This window comes from Gossypium hirsutum, chromosome D11 (assembly GCF_007990345.1).
Source record: "Gossypium hirsutum isolate 1008001.06 chromosome D11, Gossypium_hirsutum_v2.1, whole genome shotgun sequence".
NCBI classification, from domain to species: Eukaryota; Viridiplantae; Streptophyta; class Magnoliopsida; order Malvales; family Malvaceae; genus Gossypium; species Gossypium hirsutum.
The window spans coordinates 27,411,275-27,434,503 of NC_053447.1; the positions used below are offsets into that span (position 1 = coordinate 27,411,275).

General features: G+C 32.4%; 1 protein-coding gene and 1 long non-coding RNA gene across 7 annotated transcripts; one reads left to right on the plus strand and one right to left on the minus strand.

Annotated features, from left to right (window-relative positions):
* Window positions 1-1,513: 1,513 nt before the first annotated feature.
* Window positions 1,514-4,754, minus strand: LOC107913259 (probable protein phosphatase 2C 63). The gene is made up of 4 exons (XM_016841787.2): window positions 4,010-4,754; window positions 3,489-3,865; window positions 2,267-2,488; window positions 1,514-2,159 (listed from the first exon to the last, which is right to left on the minus strand). The coding sequence occupies exons 1-4, from the start codon at window positions 4,269-4,271 to the stop codon at window positions 1,908-1,910; spliced, it is 1,113 nt and encodes a 370-aa protein (XP_016697276.1). The 5' UTR covers window positions 4,272-4,754; the 3' UTR covers window positions 1,514-1,907.
* Window positions 4,755-19,053: 14,299 nt separating this feature from the next.
* LOC107913260 (uncharacterized) lies at window positions 19,054-22,955 on the plus strand. Of its 6 annotated transcripts, none has more exons than XR_001688448.2 (7): window positions 19,054-19,608; window positions 20,891-20,984; window positions 21,510-21,567; window positions 21,802-21,865; window positions 21,952-22,015; window positions 22,142-22,222; window positions 22,420-22,955. It is a non-coding gene; the product is annotated as an uncharacterized lncRNA (long non-coding RNA). The 6 variants fall into 6 exon arrangements; XR_001688449.2 differs by having other exon boundaries at window positions 19,083-19,608; window positions 21,513-21,567; XR_001688444.2 differs by lacking the exon at window positions 19,054-19,608 and adding an exon at window positions 19,651-20,598.
* The last annotated feature ends 274 nt before the right edge of the window (window positions 22,956-23,229 follow it).

A 23,229-nucleotide genomic window follows, 5' to 3' on the forward strand; every position in this document is an offset into this window, starting at 1 on the left:
GAACAGTAAAATTGGGTTATGGGAAATAGATGGTCGGCATCACTTTTTTTCTATTAAAAAAAATAATTTTTGGGGTTTTGAACATTAGGTGGCCGGCACCATGTATTTTTTTTCAAATTTTTTGAGGTGCTTGCACATTGATGGCCGCACCCCTTTATCTGATTAAAAATATATTTTAATCAGCCGACCATCTAATTCAAAACCCCAAAAATTATTTTTTAATAGAAAAAAAAGTGGTGCCGGCCATCTATTTCCTATAACTCAATTTTACTGTTCATTTTAGGTCATTTTAGTGAATGTTTTTGAACCAATGTCATTTTTATAATTTTTTTTTAAGTCAAATGGGTAAAATAGCCTCCTTCTACATCTTCAACTACTCTTACCCAGCAACTCAAATTTGCTCATATACATTTCCTCAATTTATTATAATTTTTTTAATATATCATTTTAAAATTAATTGTAGAATATAATTAAATTATTTTAATTTTTTAAAAAGAATTATTTTGCATGTATATCCTTATTTTTAAAAAAAATATTTCAGTCAAAATTTAAGTATAAGTTTTAAAGGACAATATGATGTTAAAAAAAAACTATAAAAAGATAACTTAAGTAGCTCTTAATTACTTATAATTTTCCACACTTTTTTTATAAAAAAAATTATCCTTTGCTATTTTTTTAATTATGGATTATTAAATAAGTTTAAAAAAATTAAATCACAGGAAATATTAATTTCAATTAATTCAATTTGGTTTAAAATTTGAGTGTTTAGCATTACTATCAAAAAGTGCTTTTGAGAAATAAAATGTCCATTTTATACATGTTATTATCAAGTAACAAATATATATTTAAATAATATTTAAATTAGTTAATATTATTATATTTTAGTAAAAATATAAAAAAATTATTATAACTTGTTAATATTTTAATATATGAATTATAAATTTTAAATATTTTTAAGCAATAAATATTAATTATTTATAAAATTTAATTAGAATATATAAACTATATTTTAAATATTGAAATATAACCATTAAATATTTATAATTAGTATTTTAAAAAATATTTTTTTTATTTTTAATTAATAATTTTAACACATTTGTAATTAAGCATTAAAAAGAAAAAAAGAAAAGTACTATGTTATTGGAAGGGTAAAAAAGTAATTAAGCACTAAAAGTAAAAAATCTAAAAATTTTAGCTTCTACTTTTCAAGAGTGCTTTTAAAAATTACTTCTAAAAAGCTAAAAATTTCAGCTAAAAAAACAGCTTGTTTAACATAATTTTTCTTTCAAAAATGTTTTTGAAATCAAAAATATTTTTTTTAAGCTCTGCAGAACTTATTAAGTCAATTTTAACCTACTTTTGTTTACGCTGTATTATTCATGGGGTCAAAAGGGGAGTCATGTAGCGAGCCCTAAAGTCTTCCGTATGGTGCATCAATCAATAATCAACTGTCACGTGTCTACCTCACCCAAAAGTTAAACTCATTTCTGGCCATCTGACCAACATCATCATCTATCAGCAATAAACATGTAATGTATTGTTGCCTCATACTGACAAAGTGCCAAATCTTGGTTCTTCTTATTCTAGCTAATATATATATTTAATCTTCAAGAGAACAAACTGTTGAGAATCTCTTCAAAAGAAAAAAAGAAAGAAAAAATTTTATGCATAGTAAACTCCTACGGAGGGGGGGAAGTATTTAAGATGACCAACAAAAACCAAGCAGGGAAGTGAGCAGTTGCTTCAATTTGGCACCCATGGAAGTGACAAAAACAACTATGTACAGCAACCTTGGATGAGCATATTATTTCAAATTCCCATTTTCTTCTCGTCACTGGTCGTCCAACAGGATTTAATCTATGTCACATTCATATTTTTTGTTCATTCACATGATGGGGGAAAGGAAACTAATCATCAGCTTCATCGACATTGAGCGAGAAGATATCAACAGGGGCACTAGTGCAGTCGATAAAATCGTCCTCCTTGAATCTACCATTTGAAGAACTCAACGGATGATCCAAGTATATGACTATAACGGTGATATCATCGTGGAAATGGCGTCTTACTCCTTTTTCAATCCTTTTAATATCGTCGTATCTCATTTCTCTTTTCTTTGCTGCCTCCTGAACCGCAGCTCGTACCAGTCGCCTTGCTATTCCCTATTGATATGAGACCGTATTTATTAAACATCGAAAGTGACAAATAATGTAAGAAGTCATAAAACGAGAAGGACATGAAACTATTTTATTAGGATGGGGAGCCTTACAACTCTAGGACTTTTCAGAACAATCTCACAAGCTACTTGATCACTTAATTGCTCCCAAAGCCCATCAGATGCAAAAATCAAGAACAGATCCTGAGGTTTCAACTTCCGACTTAATATAGATGGTTCTGCAGTCATTACAGGCCTTTTCAAAGGAATCGGTAAACCGAACTGCTGAATGAACTCAGGTTTCTTCAGATACATATCTCCGATGGATCTTGAGACCTGAAAGAGACGTAAAAGTTTTAGACAAAAGCCTTCTTATAAATCACATGCTGCAAATTTCCAGAAATGAAGTAATCACATTTACAGATCATAAAGTTGTAGTGAAGTAAGAGATACCAAGTGACTCATTTAAGTCTACGAGAATGGTCCCGAAACTGAAATCTTTTTGGTATTCAGTTTATTTGTGACACATGGCGTATACCAAAATCTCAGCAAGGTTGAGGCATTGCAGTCACAAGCAACACATACTGGATATAAATGTTCATCCACCACTTATCATATGCATTCCGGGTTCTGATTCATATATCACTTTATCCACTTTTGTATTCATTACATCTACTAATATATTCCGTTTTGGGCACAAAGGGGGTCGCAATCCGGGACAGACGGATGAGTTGTAACGCTCGGATTTGAACCCAACCAACTAGATAGTTAGATGAACCAACTTAGTTAAACCATGAAATCTCACTCAATCATCTTTTTACTTTCTTGGAACAACTATAGTAAAAAATACTCACATTATTTGGAAAGAAATACTCACATTTGACATATCATAATATTCAAAGAAACAGTTAAAACTACATGATATGAACAATAGGCTAAGAAAGCATAAACAGTTGGTAATATAAGAGAGGCCATTGGAACCTCACAAAGGATCAAGGTCTTCATATCTGCAAAACATGCCTAAATAATGCTAGCTCAAAAGGTTTATTTCTTCTGTTTAAGAAAGGGTGTTCACCCCAATCTTAATTGGTATTTGGAGACATAACCTAAAGAGTTAGAAGCCAAGGAACTGGCCATTTGGATTGCAATTTACTGAAGAGAACCTAAAATTTCACCTGGCTAACATTAAGCAGATCAAAAGCTCATCAAGCTGCGGGTCAAACACTAATAAAAAATAGTCCAACATTGCAATTGCTATTGTTACTTTACGGTATTAACTATCAAAACACTGAGGCCGTTGACTAGAGAAACAGAGGGGAATTCGAGAATTTGGTACCTGAATTATGCCCTTTATCCGCCAAACTCCATGGTTATACACCACAACATGAGAATCATCGGGGTGGAGCGCCACAACCTCCTTCCTCACCTCTTCAACGGCGACATTATGATCGGTTGATAACCGTTCGGCCACCACTTGATTATTAGGTCCATTTGGAGACACTCTCCGGCCAAGAACCGCCCTTGAGTCACCAAGATTAGCCACATATAAAACATCGTTTGCAATTGCCCCAACAAGACAACAGGAACCAACAGAAGCGATTTGTGGCCTGGCTGGCCACGATCGTTTCACTAAGTGCAGAAACTCCTCCTCAGTAGCATCAAAGGCTTTCTTTATTACTTCTGCCGATAACCCCCCATGCTCTGATGCAAACTCTGCCACAATTGAACCAACCAAAAGCAAAAAACAAAATGAATCTCTATTTCTGCTGTATATAAATTGATCAAAGGCCAAGGTTCGTTTACTTGTATGATTGTACCTTCAAGGTTGAAAAAGAAACCCAAGAAAGAAGAACTTACTATGAAGAAAAGGGAACAAATGTTGAGTGATGAAACGGGAAGCCTCAGGTCCACCATGGCCGTCGTAGACGCCGACGTAAGTGGCGGAAGGGGAAGTAAACACCTGACCTTGATCTTCCAAAGAGGAATTGGCTTGAACAACTGCTATGGAATAGTCCCCAGAAACGTAGGGCTTCAAATCCATATGCCATAAGAGCTCATCGCCTCCACCTCCACCTCCTCCAAAGCACATCTCTAACGGCCTTGTGCACATCTCCAACATCCTCTCTGACTCAACTTGGACCTTCTTTGAGAAACAAGAAAAGTTGTACAAGGAATCTCTAAATAAAAACAATGGGATTTCTTTGGGGAAAGAAAACAGCAGTGGATATTTCCAGGAAGTGGAGTTGTGAAATGTATGATAAAAATGAGATTATAGTATTTTGTGTTTCTTTTTCCTTTATGTTATAAGTGTAATGGGAGTTCGAAACAGGACAGAAGGACGGTTGAAATTTGGAAGGGTTCAAAGTAAACGGTTAATCAAATAAGAGAAAAAGAAAAGTGGGGATTGACGTATTTGTTGGGAGAACTTATCCAGTGGATGTCAGCTACACAGAATCCAATTCCTTTACAAACTAACGCGTTGCCTCCAGATCTATCTTCTGCTTTCTTTCTTTAGTTTCACACTCCCATGAATCCCATGTTTTTTTATGCTTTTCTTTTGCCCTACCTATTCCTCTCCATACTATATTTATTTTCTATGAATTTGTTGATCTTCCAATACTGTTTTTCCCGTTGTTTTATTTGGACATTATATGAATATACCTTCACCCGTAACTTAATTACAGCTAATCTTACAAGTCCATCAAATAACAATTTAGTTAAAATATATCACTAAATATTTTTTTAAAAATTTCATTCAGACAAAATCTAATTTTCTAATCACTGTAATATTTATTTGTTTGTTTTTTTAAAAAAAGTTAATCTGTTTCCTTTGTCGTTTCTTTTCTTGTTAAAAGAAAAAAAGAAAGAGAAACATGGAAATGGAAACGCCGAGTATGAAGGAAAGAAAGAGAGAGTAGTTTCACCCCTCTTTTTATTTCCATAATTGAAGGCTTGCTTGACTTTAAGGTCTTGATTTTTGACTAATTTATGTGAATTTTGATGACAAAAAGAGAATTTCATTGCCGTGTTTAACACTTACATATGCTGATGTCTAAAACATATCACCAACTCACGAAGTCAAACAGTTGTAATGAAACATAGCACATGTCACATTTACATGGAACGAGGATATCTTGTATGGAAAAAAATAGAGTTCCTTGCCCAAGTGGGAGGGGTTAAAACAATAAACAATTTTGACTTGGGCCCCATTTTTGTTGAAATTGCCCTACTTTAAGTTTTTCGTAAAGCAGGGTAGGAATTTTGCCATTCATCTAACTTAAAAATCTAATCTTTAATTAGGAGATCATTTTCATATCAACAAAAGATATCTTTATCATTATACTATGAGCTTTGGTTAAATTTTTCGAAAAATACTAATGGAATGTGACACGGCACCTTACCTTTGTATATTTTTATTATTTTCACTATTCCTTCTGATGAACAAGCAAATGTGGGGAGGAAAGAAATGACTGCATTAAACTTTGGAGGCAAGGACATGTAAGTTTGATTTGATTGCTTATTTCTATGTTCTTCAATATGTTTGGCTTGATTCAATTAAAATACAACTAATTTAGCAAAACACTCTTCAAATTTTTTTACACACAATTTCCAATTTAAATTACTATGAAGGCCTAGCCCGCTGATAATTCTTTAAGATTTCATTTAAAAACAAATGGGATAATTATAAGATTTACCCCAAAGCTTTAACAAAATTGTCAATGTGGTACATGTACTTTTTAATTTGTATTGATATGTTATCTGTACTTTTGTTCCATCCAGCCTTTTCATCCTCCAATCTAAGGCGTTAAATTTTGACACATATTGACATGTGGACCACTGAAAGAGTGCCACGCATCACGGTGGGCCAAAGGAGAAAAGCTGAAGAATTAAGGAGGAGGGACTTCCATAAATATTTCCCTTTTCTTTTTTCTTTTTTAATATAAAAATATTAAATAAAACTTTTCTATTGTAATAAACTTTTTTCCTTATCTTTTTATTCTAAATTAGAAAATCCAGATTTTCAACTCTAATGGCTTATCTGAAATTTTACTGTTCTGCTTTCATTATCTAATTTAGACTTGAATAATTTTGTGATGAACTAAGAAGGTAAGAGGAAAAGCAATGAAAAGGGCTCAATTTCTTACTGCTACTCAAATTTGCAGCATTGTTTCATTTCTTCAGTTCAAAACATTAGAGAGAATAGATACCTGTCATCATCCAAAGAAGAAGTAAAAAAAAGATAGAAAATTATTAATCCTTTACAACTTGGTTTCTAATTATACATAATATGCATACCTTTCGACCTATAGAAAGTCAGAGTTGAGAATTATCTATTCGTCAAACGGGATGAAAACAAAAACATAAGGAATAATAAATCATGCCTATAGTACTGATACAGTGCTATTTTACCTAGAGAAATTATTTTCCCTGTAGGTTCTCTTAAGCAATTGAATAGCAGCTTCAATAATAGATGTGCATCTTCCTCCATTTCTTTCTAGTAAAACATATTTCAATATTTCCTTGCCAAGCAGCTCCAAAAGCTTCAGCTTTAGGAGGTTCAGGTTGACCTCTTAAAGATCCAAGCAGTGGGGATGTAGAGGAGGTTGAGGGTAGTAAAATATTTTATGTACACGATGATCTAACGATGGACAACAACAAATTAAATTTTTTTGTTTTTGAAACTTTGTTTGTGTAACTCTCTAAAATTTGAGCTTTCGTTTGTTAAAAATTTTTAATGATTAATTATTTGCTTTCAGTTATTAAGTGTCTTGTTTGTATGTTTGAGGTCGTAGGTTTAAGTCTTACTGTTGGAAAAGAATGAGTTTGTTGGTTCAATGGTTAAGCTTCTATATATATACCCTTTGATTTTGTGTTTGAATCCTATGTATGTGATAAAGAAATGTTTTGCTATTTTGTGAAATCAATCTTATTTTTGAATTATTAATATTGATTTTCTTTTCCAAAATCCCTCTTTTTATTGTTTTTACGTTTCAAAGTTCTTCTTTCCTTTTCTTCCATTACCATCGTTGTTCTTTTTTCTTTTTTTTTGTTCTTTCCTTTCCTTTCTTTATTAATCTGGCTGCTGGATTTGTCGAGGATTTGGGTTGTTCTTTATTCGATTGACAGGATAATAGTGCAAGTTCTGTTGTTGTTTTATTCTATTATTGCTTGATTTTTGTTTGTTTCTTGTTAGGGTTTTTTTCCGTTCCGTTTTGAACTTCTTGTTAAGTTTTTGGCTTGTTTCTCTTTAGGCATAGAAGTTGTGAATCAAGGTTATTCCACAATTTAAGTTCTCTTATCGTCATTTCACGTAAGGGTAAGTGTTTATCTTTGCGATTTGAGGTTTTGCGTCGAAGTTCTTCGACGTAATTCTGGTTCGGTGTTAATTCAACATTTTGGTTCGATTTAATCGATTAATTGGACAATTGATTGTCGTTTTTAGGTTTCGGAGTTGTCTGTGTTGCTTCTGTATTGAAACCGTATCAGGTGTGTAACAAAAACTCGAGATTTTGCGAACGATGAAAGCTGAAAATCATGGTTGTCGACTCCACACGGTCGTGTGTCAGGCTGTGTGGTAGACCGTGTGAGCCACACAGTCGTGTGCCAAGCCGTGTGGTAGGCTGTGTAAGACATTGACTTGGGTCACACGGATATGTGACATGGGTGTGTGTCCAAGCCGTGTGAGAGACTGTTTTGATTGTGAGTCAGACGAGCTAATGACACAAGCGTGTGTCTAGACCATGTAACTCTCTGACTTGAGCCTCACGGGCATGTGTTAAGCCGTGTGTCTGACCATGTACCTCTCTGACTTGAATCACACAGTTGTGTGCCTGGCCGTGTGATAGACCGTGTGAGGCACTGAGATGAGCCACACGACCATGTGTTAGGCCTTAAATGTCGTAAATGTTGTTTGAATCGAACATAGGCCTTCCGTAGGGTCCGTATGATCAAAATTAGGTTATATAACTTGGTATCTGATGACCTCAAAATGAAAAGTCTATCATCTGTATATATACTTGATGTGATATATGCTATATGAGTATAATTTGCATTATCTGAATATGCTTTGAATTTGTATCACAATATACGCATTTATGATATCTGATAGCTCTGTATCTGCATTGGGTTGGGAATTTTGTAAAGGAGGAAGTGTGACAGTTTAATAATCTGCTGATTTTGGTGGCTAAGCCACATATATATCTGATTTTGGCGATTCATCGCACTTAAATTTTGTAGGTAGACTGCAATTATTTTGAAACATGACATTAATCACTATGCGATGTGTAGGATTGGATGGGTACTTGATACCTTAAATGGTGTGTAAGAATCAGCGGAGATAATGTGTAGCGGATAGGGGTAGGATTATGCATCTGTATCTGATAAGCTCTGTATATGTACTTGTATTTGCCTCTAACATACTCTGTTTCTGAATCAAGAAATTGGTTGGATAATAATACTTGAAGCATGTCTACTATTATTCTGTTTAATTGATTAGATAAGTTTCACACTAAGTTTGAAAACTCATTTCATTTGTTTGTTTGAATTTCAGGTAACCCATAGACTTAGGTAGGTCGATGTAGTAGGAGCTTAGTCATCTCCATTTGGTTATTTTACTATTTTATCTGCACTGATACTATTGCATACTTTTCGGGTTGTTTTTAATTTGGATAGTCATGTTTTTGTTTAACTATTTAAAGGGTTTATACAGTTAAATTTTTTAAGTAAGTTAAGTTGAACTTTTCGAAAATGGTTATTGTAACTTTATAGATTTGACCATAACATCTAGGCCGGGTATGGGGTGTTATAGTTTGGACTTTTTGTTGTTTTTTTTGAGAAATTCGAATTGAGAAAGAGAAAAGGGAATGACGGGCTTAATTTTAGAGTGAGAAGTAAGGCCACTAGATGGCGCAAATGTGGTAGTAATAGGAGCAGAGACAGCTAGGTTTCATCATGGAAGAAAGAAGAGAAGAAAAAGAAACAAGAAGAGAGAAAAAGATAAAGAAATAAAATAAAATAAATCTGGTATTATATTTTTTTTGAGAGTTCAAAGGCATTCATTTAATATAAGTTCTCTAGTTTTTTATGATAAGATGCGAGTTTATGATGACCACATATACTAGTGTTAAACAAGACCAAGATCATGCACCAAATAAGTCATATAGAAAGCTTAACATACAAGTTCAACCATAGCCACAATTACCACATAACTATCCAGTCAAAAATGACCATTTGCAAGACAATGTGCCCTTATATACATGCCACAATACTTGAAATCAAATTGAACATAACTCTACCTATTCAACAATAGTGTGATGTTTGCAAAGATCCAGCTTTGAGAGTTTCGCAAGTCGATAATCTACAAGTAGGAGAAACAATTAGAGTAAGTATACAAATGCTTAGTAAATTCAAATGGAAAATATTATGCTTACCTTGATCATGCCTAAGCATGTTAGCTACCATAGTTTGGGCTAGAACATGGCACTTAAAATAGCAAGGTAAGCATAAGTGTTCATACACATTAAATATCAAAAGCAAAAATCGAACATAACCAATTATACCACTTCTACATAACTCACATTAATGTCATATTCTATCATCAATCTATAAGATTATACAAATTTCACCTATTTCATTTTGATGAAACATTCTATTATCAATTTATAAGTTCACACAGATACACACTATTCATTTCAATGCCATATCAAATTGATTCATAGAATCCATTTCATTACATTTTCAAGTTTCCAATTTCAATTATAATGTTTAGCTCGGTGGAGCCCTAGTAAAATGCACTCAGATACACGGGTTAACTACACCATACCAGGTAGCACGTAAGAGCTTAAACTATACCACACCAAGGAATCAAAGTGCAAAGCCCGTAAGCATCAAGTGCATATTCATATGCAAATACATCCCTCCACCACACCAAGGTCTCCATAGAGACTTATAATACTCAATAATTCGCAACAAATGCTAGATCTCGATATAACCTATAATAATCTCCGTACAATCAAATATCCCGTACAAGCGTGCATAAGACCCTATTGACATGCCACCCGTATCCTAACCTTTTACTAAGTTCATATGGGCATCAATTATACATATTTTCATTATCATCCCATAACCAATCATTTTCACATGTTTATAGCTTGTGATGATCCACATCTACATATCATACCCTGTAATAGATTACTTTGCATTTTCATATCCTGCAATCATTCAGATTCATACCCTGTACCAATTCATATAAATCAACAATTCTTAATTCATTTCAATTCCATTCAAGTCCAATTCATTATCTAGCCACATATGCCCATTTAATTAACATCCAAAGTCATGTTCAAACATAATAGTAATGAAACAAAACGCAAAAACACATATAACACAAATATCAATATTAAGTTCCATACGAACTTACCTTTTGAAAATACAAAAGGAGTGGATTCTTTAGGGACTAATCTGTAATTTTAGCTTTTCCCCTATTAGCTCCACTTTGATCAAATTCTTAATCTATATAAATATTTTGTTTAACAAAATCGATACCAAATAGTATTTCACAAATTTAAGAGATACATGATCCAAAAAAATCCATTTTTTTATTTTTTCACATATTTTATATTTTATTCAATTTAGTCCCTAAACTCGAGATAACATAATTTTCAATTCCTAGCTTCGGATCAAAATCTGATTTGACATATTCTCATTAGAGACCTTATACTTTATAACTCTAACATGATTTCATGATAAGTTTTATATTTATTCAATTTGGTCCCTAATGTAATAAAGTTAAAAATAAGCTAAATTAACTTTACAATCTAGTCCTTTTCATAACCTAAGCTTAAAATCTATCAATTTCAAGCCTAGTTCATCAATTAATCAACAATGAAAACTCCAAAAAACTTTATAATATATCAAAATTGGTACATGGCACTACAATAAAATAGTCCTAAGACGACACTTTTGGGCTGACACTTTCCGAAGTGTTGGGATAGACTTGTCGACATACACTTTGGCCAACTCTTTGTATTAAGGTTGGGATAGGTATGCCTAAGGCAACACTTAAATAAGAGTTGGTTTTGTCCAGTACTATGCCGACATTTTCCTAAGTGTTAGGATAGACTTGCTGACATATGATTTGGCCAACTATTTGTATATGGGTTGGGATATGCATGCCTAAGGCAACACTTAAATAAGAGTCGGTTTTGTCCAACACTATACTGACACTTTTGGGCTGACACTTTCCTAAGTGTTGGGATAGACTTTCCAACATATGCTATGGCAAACTCTTTGTATAAGGGTCGGTATATGCATGACCAAGGTAACACTTAAAAAAGAGTCAACTTCATCTAACATTATGTCGACTTTTGTTATACCTTTCCAAACTATATAAAAGTGTTTCCATATGAAAACGGGTATGGTTTAGAGGGTAATTTTTGAATTAAGACAAAAGAAAACAAAAGAACCCTAGAGACGGTCATTTATATTTTCACTAAAAAAGCATGGAGCCACTCACTACCAGCCTCACTCAATATTCCATTTCCACTCTTCCACCTATCCGCTTCTCTGTCTAAGCTCCCCATCTGCTCCCTCTGCAGCTTTCTATCTCCACCACTCGCCACCTCCATTCCCGTACGAATTCTCCTAAACCCTGGCCCTTTTTTTCTAATTCAATGACTTTTTTTACTATATTTTTAGTCAAAGTCTTTGTAAGTAATAACACTTCATATTATAAGAGTTGAATAAGCTTTTTTGTTTGTTTGTAGGGGTTTTGTGTTTTAGTAATATGTTGCTTAAAATGACAACTTTGGAAGAAGCCTCATTCACTGGTTCGAACTGATATTTCAGTGAGGATTGTGATCGCGTGGTGACAGTGGAAGAAGTTTTGGCGGTTGAGAATAATAATGTTTTCAATGAAAAGCTGCCACTTAAAAAACCTAAAGTAGAGTCAGCTACTGATGAGGACTTACAGATGTTTGAGTTTTTGGAGAAACTTAATATCAAGGTTCACCCTCTACTTAATGTTGGGAAATGTGCCCATATTGTAGTAAACATGTATCCGTGTTCTATTTATTTGAACGGTGAATAAATAAATAAAGTTAATTCCACATTTAACTATTATATCTTTTGTATTTATGTCTTTTATATTTTGCATGCATAGAAAAATCATGATCAGCAAATATTAATTCATTGATTGTCTAAAGTTTAAACTAAAGATAAGTGTCATTGTAAAGAACGTTTACATTGCCAGAAAGACAGCTTACTTCAGTAGACAGTCTAAAGGAGTCCATAATTACGTAAAAGAATCAAAGTGAGCATTTGATTCAAATGCTGAGAATGATTATTATGTTGTCTACAATTCCAATTTGGAAGATGGCTAGCCTTGGCTATCGGAGCAGTTGACTCCACGAGTAGAGGCATAGATGTATTCATTGGTAGAATGATACACTAGACTGGACCTAAGATGAATTAATTTTGAATTCGTTTGTGACATTCATGGTGTGCCTTACCTAAATCCTGAGTTAGTCACTGACAATTCGTATGCAACTCATGTGCTTTGATATAAGTGGAGGTTTATGTTCTAAAGATGATCGAGCCCATAGCCGATATGTTGGGTACATGACTTGTGTATGGTATGGCTTTAGTAACAACAGTGGAATTCATAGCTCAATTAAAGAGTTAATGATATCCTCTTATTGGCATTGTGTGGATTGATAAATGTGGAATGTGACCACGAGTTGCTCATTCTCGAACGAGCAATTTATCATAGTCATTTTTTGATAGTGATCATATTAATTATTAAGAAGACACAATGGTGATAATGAGATAAAATAGGATTGTATTGAATGAATAGATTTAACTCAAAAGAATTAAGGATATCATATGAGCGTAACACACACATGACGAGATCATTGGATAAATTGGATGAATTACTTTCGTAAAGAGTATACAATAAGGAGTTTTCAATCATGGAACTTCTTGTGGACTGACTTCATGATTAAGTAATTACGAATTATCGAAACGATGCTTCTGGACATAATTGCAATCACTTGAGCCTAATTGTATATGTCCAATTGGTCCCTCCATTCGCTCAACAAAAGCTCGATTAGACTGCATTTGAATCAGAAGAAACTTCTACGACTTTAGGTATAATTTAATTGAGTCGATTTATTCAGTGTGGAATTAAATTAAGTGGTCGTGAGGATTGTTCAACTAGAGAATTAGATGAAAGAATTTGTTTGAAAAATTAGTTTGGAAAATCTAAGTGATTTTTAGAAAAATTAATTTTGATCAAGTAAAATTAAATTAATCAAATCAATTAAAATTAATATGATATTTTTGGAAGTTAAATTTCAAGTCAAACAATTGGCCCAATGGGTACTTGAAAATTGGACCTGAGATCACAAATTGGGTACGGGAGCCCAAAATCGAGACCAATACCCAAAAACTAGACAAACCGAGCCTGATATGTGAAATTAAGTCGACGGTCCAACCAGTGGCTAGACTAGACCGGTTGGATCGTCATTAACCCGAACTGAATTGGCAACAGCCGAACCAGCTTGGAGTATTGTAACTGTGTCACACCTGCATCGCCGGACACAGGAGGAATAATAGGGACAGGTTAAGGTACGGGAGGGGGTAGAGGTCGTTGAGCCATCAGGTTCATTCTCACTACCTCAGAGAACCACTCAAACATCATTTGGAAGAAGACTTCTTTAGCCTCACTTCCCCAGCCCTTAGCTACGGGCCTACTACCACTACTACTTGCTCAGTGTATAGAGGCTTGCGTGTTACTCTCAACCTCACCAGAATTGGCTCGGTTGGGTGACATCTTTTATCTATACGAAAACATAATTCATTTAAAGTTAGGAGATATCACACTATCACAGGTTATAAAATGGTATGTATTTCTAGACTCTATACACGCTACGTTGAGTCCGAGAACTGACTAAATTGTAGCTCTGATACCATTAAATGTAATACCATTAAATGTAACACCTCTAACCCAACTTTGTCGCTGAATTAGGGTTACAGAGCATTACCGTTCAACCAAAAATCGTTTAACATCACAACATAAAATAGATTAAATTTATTGTAAATTAATCATTCACATGCATTTTGTCCCAAAATTGAGCCTTCGAGAACCTAAAAATAGCTTTGAAGCAATTCGAGATTAATTTGAAACAAAACAGAAGTTTTAAGAAAATGTTGCAAAATTTAGAAAATAGGGGTCACACGACCGTGTGACATCACCCTAGGTCGTGTAACATTCAAACAAGGGACACACGACCGCGTCCAAGATCATGTCCTCACCCGTGTAACTCACTAACTTTCCCCACACGCCTGTATGCCAGGTCATGTACTAGGTCGTGTAACTCTTTGACTTGAAACACTAAGAAACTTTCAAATGACACACGGCCGTGTGACAGCCCGTGTCTCAGGCCGTGTGAACCCAAAAATTTACCTCAAATCAAGCTATTTCAAGCCCAATTCGTGCATAACTAACCATTCCATTTACATACACAATCAAGGCGTTTAAACATAGTTCAAACACACATAAACATGCCATTTCCAAACATCCTAAATCACCTAACCAATATGGCATTCAAAGGCATCACAATTGCATCAACCATTATGAATCAAACCAAAGCAATTTGACCATATCTCAAAACACAAAACCTAGTTCACCTAACTACCATACATGACCATATGCAAGCCATAAAACATGCCAAAATAACCTTATTTACAAGTACTTAAAAGTGACCAATTTGACATAACTTGGTAAGGCATTAAATTGCACCAAACCAACCATAAACTTCATAGCATAAGCATACCAAATCACCATTAACACATTCTCAAAATACCATTACAAAATATCCTATACATATCATTATTAACATTGGCCAAAATACACAAAAACTACCAAATTGACTGGTGAATAGTGTGATAGGTCTCCGACGAGCTTCCAACCGATCAAGATTCCGAAAATCTATAAAACAAATGAAAATATGTAACACCCCTAACCCGTATCTGTTGTCGAATTAGGGTTACAAATCATTACCGTTCAAACAAAACATTTAAACAAATTTTCATTCACTATCATAAACATATCATAAGTCAATTATAAATACACATTTTGTCCCTATATCGAGCCCTCGAGGCCTTAGAAATACCTTAGAAACAATTTGAGACTAAATTGAAAACATTTGAAAAATCTAAAAAAAAGTTATAAAAATTTGTGTACAAGGGTCACATGACCACCAACTAAACATTCATCACAATGACATTACAATTTAAACTATACATGCCATTATAACCTTGGCCAAAATATTCAAAAACTATCGATGTTTATGTTGGATAGTATGATAGATCTCCGATGAGCTTCCAAACCAATCGAGCTTCCGATAATCTATAAAATATAGGAAAGAAACTACGTAAGCAGTTAATGCTTAATAAATTCGTAGAAAATAAAACATAACTTACCATTTCATTCATATAACAATAAGTATGAGCATAATATGAGTTATCCAAATGATAAGTCATTTTCATATGAAAATACATCATTTGATACATACATATTTTTCATGAAAATATGCACAGCTTCACTTGAAAACTTACAATTTCAATCCCTTTTCTTGCCCGTTGAACCATCTAGAATATCATCAGATACTCGGGAAATCTCATACGAAGTGTGCTTAAATATATAATTGTAACATTTTCTTTACATCATTGCTCACACGAGCTGCGAAGTAGGTCTGCTCACATGAGTTGTAGGTCAGAATGTAAGCTACACGATGCTGCTCACACGAGCTGTAGAGTATCCGTAAAAAATGCAGGACCTTAACCATCAGTAGGACAGTCAATACAGCACCCGAAACATGAAATCCCTAATGACTGGTCATTTGTATCCTACAAATTCCTAAGGTTGAACCAGGACTCGATAACCGTTATTGCATTGATTTATTTATACATCGATACATTCACATGAAAAATAACATATTAACAAACTATTTGAAATAGCATTAAAACGATAACTATTCACACGGACTTACCTCGACAACTAGGGGCATGAAGGTTAAATTGAGCTATTTCGAAGCATTAGCTTTACCTCGACTTAATTCTGTACGTGGTCTATCTTGATCTAAATAGAGAATTTCAATCCATTTAATACTTCTAGTATTCAATTCAGTCCACATTTCATGTTTATACAAAATTACTATTTTGCCTCTAACATTTTCACTTTTCACAATTTTGTCCTTTAACTCATAAATTGAAATCTAAACGTTTGAATCTCCCATACAAGCTAACCGAATTTATTATAAACTTATATCAGTCCAACTCAACCATCATTTCATAAATTTAACATGAATTTTTATCATTTTTACGAATAAAAAATCATAATTTTCCAACAAGGATTCATAATTTATTTATCAACAGGGATTAATAATTTACCATTGAACATAAAAAATAATTCAAAAGCATTCATGGCATAACCATCAATCTTTAACAGTTTCACAAATTGACCCCCAGGCTAGTTAGATTAAGCTGAAATGATATTAAAAACTTAAAAATTATTAAAAATAGGGCTTAAAAACTCACTATGCAAGCAAAGGAACTTGACCGAATGCCTCACACTGCACCAAAATAGGCTTTTAGCGGCGTTTTTAGCGACGTTTGAATTAAAAATGCCACTAAAAATCAAGCATTAGCGGCGCTTTTACAAAAACGCCGCTAAAGATCGAGCATTAGTGGCAAATTTTGGAAAACACCGCCAAAAATAAGCATTAGCGGCGTTTTCCAAAAAGCACCACTAATACTCGTGCCTTTAGTGGGGTTTCTGAAAAAAGCGCCGCTAATGCTGACCTTTAGCCGCGTTTTCAAAAAAGCGCCGCTAATAATAAAATCTATAACCATTTCAATTGTCTCATTCTTTGATATATTCTCAGGTAATGTTTCAATTATATTTTTTATTATAAGTGGAAAAATTAATATTTCGTTGTATTTATTATATATTGGTCAAATTTACATTTAAATGATAACAAATAATATTGTTTAATACAAAATGTTTTTATTAAAGAGAAGTCCTAACTCCTAACTATTTATTATTATTTTTCAATCATAGTTTATTTAAACTACTTTACTAGAAATATATATTAAATTAAGAGTAAAATAAAATATCATAAAAGTTAAATTGTTGTGTTGTAAATAATAAAAAATAGAATAATTTTTTATAAGAATAATAAATTTTGATAGTTCGACTAAATAAATCAAAGAAAGTAATATAAAACACTAAATATCGTGATAAATAATATTATATATTGATAATTTTATTACCAAAAATAATTTTATATTTAGTTAATCAAACATGAACACAACAATGACCTAATAGTACCTACTCAAGAGTAAGAACTGAAAATGAATGAAAAGGGATAAATGAGGTTGTTACTTGGTCTAATACCCACTAGAAATTAATACTAGGTTTTTTAGGCTGAGAAAGGGTTATAGGAAAATATTATAAATATTGAAATTCGAATAAAATTTATTAAATATTGAATTTTAGAAAATAAGTGAAGTTGGGATTCAATTTAGCTAGTAGAGTCGGTGGGGTTAGTTGGACGATTTGCTCCCGAAAAGAAAAAGTTGTTTGTTTTTTCTTGATAACAAAAAGTGTTAGCTGGGTCTCGAGTCTAAAGCCGAGTGCTGCTTCAGGCGGTATAGTGGTAGTGGTGGACATGTAGGTTTAATTTATCTGAATAGCCCAATTGCAAAAGAAAGCAAATATCTTATATTTGCAATCATTAATCGAGTTACGTTGGGTACTTCGTTAGGGTGGGTGAGTGGCGAGTGCTGAGGTCCAGGGTTGGGAAAACAAAATGAGCAGAGCAGGGTTTACATTTGGATTTGGGTCGGGTTAGTGGATAATGATGAATAAATATCATCATAATGTTTATTATTTTAAGATTACAGTTTTGAGTTCAGGGTTTAGGTTTAGGGATTGGGGATTGTGATTTAAGGTTTAGAGTTTACATTTTAGTGTTAATATGAGGTTAGTGTTTACGGCTTATAAGATAATGATCAAATTTACTGTTTTAGGGCTTGATGTTTAATCTAAACCATTTTATATTTAAAAATGCTTTTATATTTAAAAATATTTAATCTAAACTATTTGATATATTTAAATATTATATTTAAAAAAATTGATAAAAAATAAAAAAATAACATATTGATATGAATAGGCAACTAAAATAGTTCTTCAAATTAATGCTTTTATATTTAAAAATATTTAATCTAAACCATTTGATATATTTAAATATTAGATTTAAAAAAAACATTGATAAATAAAAAAAGTAACATATTGATATGAATAGGCAACTATCTATTTTAGATAAGACCAAATTATAACAAATAAAAATAAAATACAAAAACTAAAATCATTCCACGTCGAACATCTAGCAAAATAATAGTTATATTTTAGTTAGAAAAAAAATCTCTAATAAAATGGAGATTAGATAAAAAAAAGAATAATTTAAAATATTGATTAACGTCTCAATCTTTAATAGAAATTTGATATGTGAGAGATTGATTGTTTATATTGGATAATTCTAAGTTAATAATTAATTACAATCATTTAATCATTTATTTTCTTATTAAAATATATGATATTTATTTTGAGAATGCTTAGCTTTTTTAATAAAAATCCAATTTATAAAAAATAGTAATAATAAAATTTTTATAAAATTACTTAACTAATAAATTTTAGCAACAAAAAAAAATTAGCAGATCAAAATAGCATCATTTTATTTAAAATAAAATAATTTTTTGTGACATTTTTGTGAAAAACGCCGCAAAAGATAAGAAATAGCGGCGTTTTTATAAAAAACGCTAGAAAATTATTTTATTTTAAATAAAATCAGGCGTTTTATCCCAAATTTCCCCCCTCAAAACCCCTAAAATTTCCCCCTAAAATCTATATCCTCAAAACACCTAATTCTTACTGAGCAACCCCTAAAATCACGCCTTCTTTGGGTTGTTTTTTTCTTTGGTTTTTCCTCAGATTTCTCTCCCATTTCTTAAATTTCATCGCCTCATCCTCCTCCTTCTTCTTCTTCTTTTTATATCTTTCTTTCCTTTTTGTTTATATATAGAGAGTTGAAGCCAGTTCTGGGTTTGCCTTAAACCACAATAAAAATGGCTTCTTCACTCTCTTTTCCATGCCCTAATATCTTTTTTTTTGAAACAAACCAGCAAACCCAAACTCACAAGGGTTTTTTTTCTCTTCCTCCAACTTCAAATTTCAACTCCAAATATTGCAGGCGTTTGAAGAGTTATCGCAGTGTGGAACCAAGGATGAAGGGCTTCTGTTGGATAAATTCTGTGATGCTTGTTCTTTGGTTTCTGTTCTTTTTAACTCCCTTGGTCTCGCCTTCAAATTCGCGGAGATGGAGTACGTCGCCAAGGTTTATTTGATTTCCCCCCTCTCTATTTCGAATCAATCACTGATAATCTATAACTAAAATGAAACCCATCCTTTACTAACCTATATATATATGATCTCAAGATTGAAAAATACATTTTAACTTATCATAGATGCTATGGTTCGATTTAGCATTCTTGTTTATCATGTAAAGAAATTGTCTGAAATTGTAATAGCAAAAATTAGATTTTTTTTTATTGTTGTCTACGTTTTACTTGTGAATTGTGATTGCAATGGTTTACCTTCCTTTGGTGTTAAATCTACTTGGCCAATTGGAATGTTCAATGATTTATTTAGCCCTTGTACTCAGCAATATTACTTCTTAATAAAGCACAGTAAAGAGAAGTTTGAAGACTTGAAATTTTATAGGAATTTATTATATAAGTTTTATTTAATTTCTAGGTTTTCTTAGGGTTACATGTGTTTTCTGTTTATCTCACGTTTTATGGTGTAGCTTATAAGTACTTCTATTATTTCTGATTTTTGGTAGCTTTGGATCAAGAAATTATTGAAATTTGGAGTTTTGAACTTGAAATTTCCTAACCCTTGTATCCTTTATAGTTGTTTGACTTCTTGTATCCTTTTAGAGGCGGAATAGATGTGCATGCGAGTGAAAAAGGTATAGCCTTTGTTCTTTTTGAGTTTACTAGATTAGACTGATATTTTCGAAAATGGGTACTGCTGGACAATCTCTTTAATTGGACCCCCACTTTTTAACTTACCCTCTTATTTATTTTTTTTTATCTTTTTAATTGTTAACATGTAAAAGGAGTCTAAATTACTTGGGAACACTTTATGAAAATGGCTGTATATTGGTTATTTTAATCATGTAATATTTCAATACTTGTTTATTGATAATTGTACTGTATGATTGTATGACTGCTAATTGATGCCACCTTAGGCAGTGGAAACTTAAGGGAAGCAGTTAGACTACCTCCTGGGGAGGATTTAAATGAATGGCTCGCAGTCAATAGTATATCTGGCTTCTCTTTTTCTTTCTTACATCTGTTGCGCAAGCACATATGCTCACAGTTTGAATAAATCCTTATTTTTGCAAAAAAAAAACTGTGGATATAATTTATACATGTATTTTCTACTTTAGCATGGCCTTGCTGTCATTACTTTCATAACAACTAATTTACTTGTATTCCATTCATTAGTTTATTTTTCATAGAATGTTTTAGAACTTTCTTCCCTAGTTCTAGGTTACTATCGATTATTCTTTGAAGCTCATTGCTAAAGCATAATTGTTGGATCTTTTTCAGCTGTGGATTTCTTCAATCAGGTGAATCTGCTCTATGGTACCCTCACTAAGTTTTGTACTCCTGAGAATTGCCCTACAATGACTGCAGGACTTAAGTAAGAGATATAAACTAGATTCCTTTTGCCCTTTTCAATAAATCGAAACTCCCTCAACTTGAATTTAGGCTCTTTATCTCTTCGAGCTAGATGATACTGTATTAATTTATTTTTGTTAAAGTTATATATATTTGCCTTATTTTTTTTTTGAATTTTGATGTCAAAATATATCATATAATCTTGGCTGATTAGTGGGATAAGAGTTTGACTTTATATCATGTTTTCTTTGATTTGATAGTCCTAGGTTATGATGAGATGATGTTTATTATTATTATTATTGTTGTTGTTATTTGCCTTTGTCTTTTGTAATAATTTGATTTTTTCCATATTTTAAATGTCAGTAGAAAGACATCAAATATGTTAAAGCTAAAACTATTATATTATTTATATTTAAATATCTTTTGCTTTAATTATGAAATTTTCAAACTTACTAAATATGAGATTCGTATTTATAGCTTAGAATATTTATCTTGTAAAGAAGAGTTTATGTATTTGTATTGATATTTAAATATTTTTCTTGTAAAGTAGTGCTTCGTGTGACAACAAACATCGCTCGAGAAGGTCTCGTTATTGGTTCCTAATGGTGAGTTTTATATCGACCATATATCAGTTTGTAGCTTTCCGTGTTTAAGAAATAAATTCAGTTAGTTACAGATTATATGTTGTTCTTTGAATCTTATCAATGAAGTTAATATAAACCATGCTAAGCAGTGGAATAAATTCAGCTAGCCTTGTGCAGACCCTTTAACCTTCTTTTTCTTTTTTACTTTGTTGTTTAATACAGTTTATAGGACTAATGCTTTTGGGTTTGATGCAGTTTTTGCACTTGCAAAGCTTATGAATGTCAGTGAAGATGAGAGTCAACTTTCTGCTATAGCTAGGTATGGCCTTTTTTACTTATAGAGATGCAAGAATTTTAGTTGTAATCCAATTGATGATTTATTGATTTTTAAAAAATATTTTGTAGGCAAGGTTCAGGTAGTGCTTGTCGGAGTTTGTTTGGTGGATTCGTTAAGTGGATTATGGGAAAAGTAAGTTCTTTCTGTATGTGTTGAACGGTTCATTTCTGCATGTATTTAATAGTTCATCTTTCATCAGGAAGGGTAGTACCTTTGAGTAACCAATTCTTATATTTTCTTCTTTTTTAATACCTCTAGGAGGATGATGGAAGTGATAGTCTTGCAGTTCAACTAGTAGATGAAAATCACTGTGAAGATCTCTTCATCATTATTATTTTGGTGAGTATTTTCTCCAATCCTCATGTTTTACATTTTTCCAACTATAGGTTTATAGTTGCTACTCTGCAGGGAGATAATTTTTTCCCCACAAGAACATGAAATATACTTACGATTAGATTTTGCAAGATTCTATATCAATTAACCTGCATCCTTTCTCGTGGTTTGGTATTATTGATTGCTAAGAGAATGACTTGCAGGAGAGGTGCAGAGGGATAGAGCTGTAGAGCTTTAGGGTTTGCGTGCATGCAATTTTCGGCCACGACACTCAAGCAAACTTGGAAATGAGTTTCGGGTGTTCACAAACTATGACCCTGGGGAGAGATTAGGAGGATGGGAGCAAGAACAATAGCTGCCTTTTTCTTGCTATCGTTTGCTAGGAATATTTTCTCATGGATGAGCTTCATGCAACCTAATTTTTATCCATTATCAAGGCATTTCGAACACTTACCCTTGGAAAAATTAACCAGCCTTTCTGCTAATTTTCCCAGAGAAAATATGAAAACATGTAGATGAGAAAACTTCCAAGCAAGTTCATCCTCATATTATGCATTTTGGTCTACTTTTTTAAACTAGTGCAATTTTCCTCACTTGTATAGATTTCTTAGTACATAAAACTATTTAAGGTTGTCTAAAGTTGTACTGACTCATGCCTACTCATTGACATTTTGAAATGTAATTAGGAAGTTGTTCCAAAACGCACAATACACATTGAAGAAGCCATACAAGTTTCTCATATGTATTATTTATTTTAGTTTTGATTCTAAATTTTCATTTTTACTTTAATATTTACGACAACTTGAGTTTTAACTTTTGGATTTTAATTGTTTTATTAATTTATTATTTTAAATTCTAAAACTAAATTTATTAATTTTTATATTTAGTTTTAAAGTTAAAATTTTCAAAGAAAATTTAATTTAAATAATATTTTTTATTTATCCTTAAAAGTATATTTAAAGTTCAAATTTAGAAAACAAAAACATAATATAATATTTATCATAAAAATAAAT